The sequence below is a fragment of the Myotis lucifugus genome, unplaced genomic scaffold (genome assembly GCF_000147115.1).
Source record: "Myotis lucifugus unplaced genomic scaffold, Myoluc2.0 scaffold_1694, whole genome shotgun sequence".
NCBI lineage: Eukaryota > Metazoa > Chordata > Mammalia > Chiroptera > Vespertilionidae > Myotis > Myotis lucifugus.
This window is the reverse complement of record NW_005872742.1, coordinates 7123-13524: the sequence shown is the minus strand read 5'-3', so window position 1 is coordinate 13524 and position 6402 is coordinate 7123. Positions and strand designations below refer to the sequence as shown.

The 6402-nt window shown below is 55.5% G+C and overlaps 2 protein-coding genes across 3 annotated transcripts in view; both read right to left on the bottom strand.

Annotated features, from left to right (window-relative positions):
- The window catches only part of LOC102440685 (WD repeat-containing protein 73), a 13051-nt gene extending 11743 nt beyond the window's left edge, over positions 1–1308 (bottom strand). Inside the window, exons 1-3 of the mRNA XM_006108047.3 lie at positions 1241–1308; positions 380–447; positions 40–128 (exon numbers count right to left, since the gene is read on the bottom strand). Of these exons, the coding sequence (XP_006108109.1) occupies positions 40–128; positions 380–447; positions 1241–1281 (198 nt within the window). The 5' untranslated portion in view covers positions 1282–1308. The remainder of the gene's footprint in view (positions 1–39; positions 129–379; positions 448–1240) is intronic.
- Positions 1309–2171: 863 nt separating this feature from the next.
- Positions 2172–5801, bottom strand: LOC102440173 (neuromedin-B-like). Of its 2 annotated transcripts, none has more exons than XM_006108045.3 (3): positions 5636–5801; positions 4849–5021; positions 2172–2444 (listed from the first exon to the last, which is right to left on the bottom strand). In XM_006108045.3, exons 1-3 carry the CDS (start codon positions 5790–5792, stop codon positions 2283–2285), a joined length of 492 nt encoding a protein of 163 aa, XP_006108107.1. In that variant the 5' UTR covers positions 5793–5801; the 3' UTR covers positions 2172–2282. The 2 variants fall into 2 exon arrangements, with proteins under 2 accessions (XP_006108107.1, XP_006108108.1); XM_006108046.3 differs by having other exon boundaries at positions 2302–2449.
- Between the last annotated feature and the right edge of the window lie 601 nt (positions 5802–6402).

Genomic DNA, 6402 nt, shown 5'->3' with positions numbered 1-6402 from the left:
AAGTAGACACATATACTCAGCATTTATATTTCAAATTACCTGGTTTTCTTTTACAGAAAGTCGGGGGGGTAACGTCAGGTGAAGAATTTCATTTTTTTTCAACTTTTCATAGCCAGCAACAAAAACTCCTAGAAAAAAAGAAGCAGAAGTAGCTGTGACAAACTGCTAGAAAGACTGTGGACCATAGCTGGTTCTAGAAACTCCGCCAAACTCATTGATACTCAGCCTTGTACTGAGGGATGGAAGAGATCTAGAACTCAGTAAGCGCTGATGGAGCACAAAATTGCCACAAGTGAGCAAGGGGCCCTCAGAAGAGTGGGCTGGGTCCCTCTGGGCTGAGCTCTGGAGTCCCAGCCTGAGTGGGATTCCATCTCCTCACCTTTGTCACCAATCCATTCAAGGACTCGAGTGGCTCCTGGGAGGTCAAATGCGTGGAAATCCTGGTACCTGCAGGAGAGGGACACAATGTCACACGGTGCCTGGCATTTGGCAGCTGTGCAAAGAACTCTGAGAGGCATCACGGTTTGGTGGCTGGAGGCCCGGGCTCTGGAGTCAGGCAAACCTGGAATCAAGTCTTGTTACACATTCTGCTCCCTGTGTGACCGGAACCAGGCCAGTCACAGTAACCCTGAGCCCCGGGCCTCATCTGTAACACGGACCTCCCAGGGAACCCAGCCTTCGCCGGGTTGATGTGAAGAATCCATGAGACAGCCTAGCCGGTTTGGCTCAGTGGACAGAGCATGGGCCTGCTGAATGAAGGGTCCTGGGTTCGGTTCAGGTCAAGGGCACATGCCCAGGTTGTGGGCTCGATCCCCAGTAGAGGGCGTGCAGGAGGCAGCCGATCAATGATTCTCTCTCATCATTGGTGTTTCCATCTCTCCCTCTCCGTCTGCCTTCCTCTCTGAAATCAATAAGAAGTATATATATTAAAAAAGGATCCATGAGACAATTAATCTGGGGTTCAATTCAGAGGCTGGTGCAAAAATAACTGGTCACTTATTACCCTGCACAACTCTGCTCTTACTAGTGCCTCACACAACTTGCGCCCGCAGGGATGTGCCATCTCCCAGAAGCGGGATCCGAGGCCCAGGCGGAATCCTGGTGCGGTCCCGCCCGCCCCGCCCCGCCCGCGGGCATCACCCGCCCGGCCCAGACCTGGATTCCCCACGCGCTGCGCCTCGCGCCCGCCCGCCCCGCCAGCTCAGACCCGAAACCCCGGTCCCAGGTCCACACGACGTACAAGCGCAAGGATTCCACCAGCCAGTCCTCCGCGGATTCCATGGCAACTGTCGCTCAGGTAGCTCACTTCCGCCACCCCACTTCCGCCTCAGAAGCTTCCGGGCGGGAGGGGCCTTCTCGCGAGGAGAGGGCGCGTCCTGCTCCGACGCAGGGGGCGTGGCTTCACGCCAGGGGCGGGGCTAGAGTTGCCTGAGCGCCGCCACTGACCCAGCTGTACCCTTGCTCTGCTAGGTTAGGGCTCCTCCCGGCAAAAGTATGTAGAATCAGGGATTCCCGGGATATCAGCTCCGGCCCGGGCCTGAGGGACCAAATACGGTTCGTTTTACGACCGGGTATTTGCAGATCAGAGGGCCAAGGCCAGATAAGATACAGGACGGCTGGCTAAACTCGAATTTTAGGTAAACAACGGAACGTTTTTTCTTGTATGTCCATGCAATATTAGGCCATCTTATACGAAAAAAAGGATTGCTTATCTGAAATTCGAATTTAACTGGGTGTCCTTTATGTTTTGCTAACTTTGGCAATCCTACGGAAAGCCAGAGAAGAGTGAGAGAGGACAGCAGGGTCTGGATCCCAGCTGTTCCGCACCCTTGTGGGCGCTGGGGGTTTCCCTCAAAGCTTGGCGTGAGCATGAAATGAATGGGGTAAGCAAAGCCCCGTGTAATGTAGGCAGCTGCCTTTTATGGGCGAGGAAACCTGAGAGACTTGCTTGTGCCAGTAGGTGGCAGAGAAGAGAGAACCAATTGCCTGGCACAGGACCTGGTGTACAGCACGTGTGGAGTACCTGTTTGTTGAATGAGCTAGTGAGGTGTCCTGAGTCAGTGCCAGGCTGGTACCATGGAGTGTTCTGGGCATTTTGGAGCTGACCCCATCTCCAGTCCCCTTCCCCCCCACCCATCCCCTCAAACACACTGGAAGGAGAGGACCAGACATTCTATGTAAAGAGCAGGGTTTTATTCACAACTTCAACAGGGAAGCAAGAAATACAGCAGGAACGTAAGTTGTGTCTGCACTGGTGATATTCCTGGTGACCCAGCCAGAAATCACAGTAATGGAGTAACAGAGATTTGAGCCCAGAATTTACATCCAGATGGGGCCACTAGCAGGGTCCCCTTCGGCACCTTCCCGGGGTGCGCACAGTCTAAGCCACGTTGTGTCTTCCTCATTAATGGCATCACTTCTGCAGCGTTTGCACCAGCAGCCTCCTATACTGAAGGGGAACACAGAAGAGCTGACCTGGGCACAGGGAGCCAATAATAGGGCATTCTGCCATTCCTAAGTGCTAGGCATCCAGAGTCAGACAGGGACAGACTCTCGTCTGAGGCAGGCAGCCCCTACCCCCCCTCCCCCCAGCACCAGAAGAGGGGTGATTTTCTCACATTAACAGCCCAAACCTCAGAGTGGTCATGACATTCAAGGGAGACCATGGAGGTAAATTCCAAGTAGGGTGGCTGGCCCTCTGCCAGTGTTAGCGTTTTCACTCCCTGACACCTCACTTCTGAAGCCCGTCCCCAGGGCTAGGTACTGCTTCCTCTGAGATTCTCTAGTTGGTCTGCTCGTTTCAGGCCGCCCCCAGAGGTGTAACATCATCTCCCTTCAGAGTAGCCAGCCCTTTCATCCGAGGTCCCCAGGGGCAGGTGGTTCTGTGCATCAGGAGAGTCACAGCTGCACCTGCTCTAGGGCATGCCCCTCCCTTCTTTCAAAATGTAGGCTTTATACGCTAGGCACAGTGGGGGATTCAAAGGTGAGCCAGGCCCAGCCAGTGTGGCTCAGTGGTTGAGTGTCAACCTATGAACCAGGAGGTCACAGTTCGATTCCCGGTCAGGGCACATGCCCGGGTTGCAGACTCAATCCCCAGTGTGGGTCGTGCAGGAGGCAGCCGGTCAATGATTCTCTCTCATCATTGATGCTTCTATCTCTCCCTCCCTCTCCTTTCCTCTCTGAAATCAATAAAAATATATTAAAAACAAAGGTGAATCAGCAACAGGTGCTGCCAGGGATCTCAGACCATCTAGCTCCAATTTACTAAGCGTTTTCTATGTGCCTGGCGTCATGCTGAGCAAATGATACGGTCTCATTTAACAGGAAATGGCACTGTTATTCCCATATTATGGGTGAGAAAGATGAGGCTTAGACAGGTTAAGTGACATTTCTAAGGTCACACAGCTACTAAGAGCTAGGTTTTGAATCTAGCACACTGTCACCAGATCCCACCCCTACCACTCACTCTGCCTTCCATACACAGCACACCGTACCCGGGAAGGTGGTGTGGGACAGGGACCACCCCAGGGGCAGGGAATGGCTACAGACTAAGGCTGGCTTGGTCAACCAAGGGTGATTTTAACCCCCACTCCTTTCCCTTTGCTAGAGCACCCGTGGCAATATCTGAAGGCATTTTTGGTTATCACAGTTGGGGAGATGGGGGATGCTCTGGTGGACAGAGACCAGGGACGCTGCTAAACTTCCTGTGATGCACAGGACAGCCCCCACAGCCCAGACATTCTGTCAAGAGTGTGCTGAGGCGCCCTAACTGGTTTGGCTCAGTGGATAGAGTGTCAGCCTGTGGACTCAAGGGTCCCAGGTTCAATTCCAGTCAAGGGCATGTACCTTGGTTGCGGGCACATCCCCGGGGGGGGGGGGGGTGTGTGCAAGAGGCAGCTGATCGATGTTTCTCTCGCATCGATGTTTCTAACTCTCTATCCCTCTCCCTTCCTCTCTGTAAAAATTCAATAAAATATATATTTAAAAAAAAAAAAAGAGTGTGCTGAGGCCAAGAAACCCTGCCATAGGCCACTGAGGCAGGAGACAGTCTGGGAAGAGCACTGGTCAAGGTGAACAAGGTCGGACTCTGTCTCGGCTGCTGACTGAGTCTTATCTCCCCCTCTGTGGGCCTCAGTGTCCCAACTCTAACCACAAGCGTATTCAGGGCACAGCAAGGGTGGACAGGTGGGGTGGGGATAAGTCTGTCTGGACTGTGGGCGGAAGGTCCAGCTGCAAGAGGCTGGATAATCCTAGGCTGTGACCTCAGACTGGGCAATCAGAGGGGAAACTTCAGAGGGGAAACTTCTCCCCCTACTTCTTATTCCCTGGGGTTTGCTGGGAAGGTCAGCTTCCTCTCTCTCTCTCTTTTTCTTCTTTATTATTTAGCTTCCTTTCTTATTTTAAATTTTTTTCCTTTTTTTGATTTCTTCACCTTTCTTTAGTTCTTTTTCTTCTAAAAAACATTTTTATTGACTTCAGAGAGGAAGGGAGAGAGATAGAAACATCAATGATGAGAGAGAATCATTGATCAGATGCCTCCTGCACGCCCCTTACTGGGGATTGAGCCCACAGCCCAGGCATGTGCTCTTGACTGGAATCGAACCCAGGACCCTTCAGTCCGCAGGCCAATACTCTATCCACTGAGCCAAACCAGCTAGGGCGTCACCTTCCTTTCTTTGGAGTCCTCTCCCTTTGAGCTCTGGATCACAAAGAGAGCCTGGAATCCCTGGATTTCTGGGGCCCATCACACCTGGTTGGGCAGGCACACCCCAATCCCAAGGCTGGACCCAGGGGCAGCCCTGGCTAAGCCTCTCCTGGGCCAGTGGGGGGCGGGGGGGCCTGGCTCACCTGGGTGTGAGGTGCTGGGCCGCCGGGGCTCATGCCCAGAGCTTTCTTCAGCAGGAGGATCCTGAGCAGATCATGACTCAGCTGCAGTCTCTGGTCCCCCAGAGAGGCGTGGGGACCTGTCTCCAGGAGGGATGAGCCGGGGGGCTCCAGACTCTTCTTGCCCATGAAGTGACCTAGAAAAGAGGTTCCGATAAAAAAAAAAGAAAAAAAAAAAGAGGTGCCTCGACACAAGGAAGTCAGGGAGCAAGGATCCTACCACAGTGGGGAAGCTCCCATCTCTCCCACCTTTTAGTTCTCATGGAAGGAATATACTTCTCACCAAGGCGCCGTAAAGACCCTTGTGGTGGCAAAGCCTGTGTCTCAACTTTTCCTGAACAGGTGGAGGGGTTGGAGAGGATGGCGCAGCTAGAAGGTGGGATGGGCTAGGGCCAGGGCCAACTCTGCCAGTTGTGCCGCCTGCTTGGAAGTGGACAATGAGGAGGTTTCTGGACGGAGGAGGTGCAGGGAGAAGACAGAAGTTAGCAGAGTCGGTAGGTCTTGTTAAAAGAAGAAGAAGGGGCAGAGCTCTGAGGCAGATGAGCACCCAGCTCAGCCTTGTTTGAAACTAGCTGAGTGATCTCAGCCACTCTCTCACCTGCCTGGGTTCAAGTTCCCCATCTGAATTAGAGGAGCTCCAGGGTCCCCACCAGCCCAGGCACCGATGTCTGCGGCTGCGGGGCGGCCAGAGAAGGAAAAGGGGATGAGAGCATGCTGGTGAGGGGCGCTTGCCCGGGTCCCAGGGACTCACCGGTGGCCCAGAGGTTGCCCCGCGGGTGCACGCGGATTTTGCCGGCCCGGCTGCGGGGCTCCCGGAGGTCCCAGCTGAGTGAGGCGGCGCTGGCAGCGAGCAGAGCGAAGAGCAGGACGCCGCCGAGCCAGCGAGCGCCCCCCGCCCGCAGGGCCATCGTGGCCTGGCCGCGCCGCGGAGCTGCAAGCTTTCACCGCGGCTCCCGTCTCCCCGCCGCCTTCCCAGCTTTTAAACCGGCGCCCCTGGGGGCGGAGCCTGCCTGACCCGCCCCCCAGTGCCCGCCCCGCCCCATCAGCCCTGCTCCCAGGTCTAGGTCAGGGGCCCCCACAACCTGCACACCCGCACTCCCGCCCCAGGGGCCTCCGCTTCCTCATGCTAAGGACCTGGCCCTCCCTCTCCACTCCCACCCGCTTTCGCCCAACGAGTGGTTTCACCTCTAAGCCTCCCTTCATGAGGGCAAAACTGGGGCGAGGATGCCGCCTCCCTTGTCGCAAAGGCTTTAGCGCCCCGCAAAGTGCCAGGTACTAGAGGAGCTCCCTCCCCCGGGGGTCTGTCCAGCTCTGTCCGCTCACTCGCCAGAAACCACAGCAGGCGCCTGGGATGGGGAAGTCGAACGGCGGTGGGATAAGGGGATAAGGGGACCCCCCCCCCACCTCCCCCTGCTGCGGACAGCCTGGCCATCAGTTGGGCAGGAGGCGGCAGATCTCCGGGTCAGGGGAGTGAGCACTGGACTAGGAGTCCATATACCAGCCCGGTGACGTCCTGGA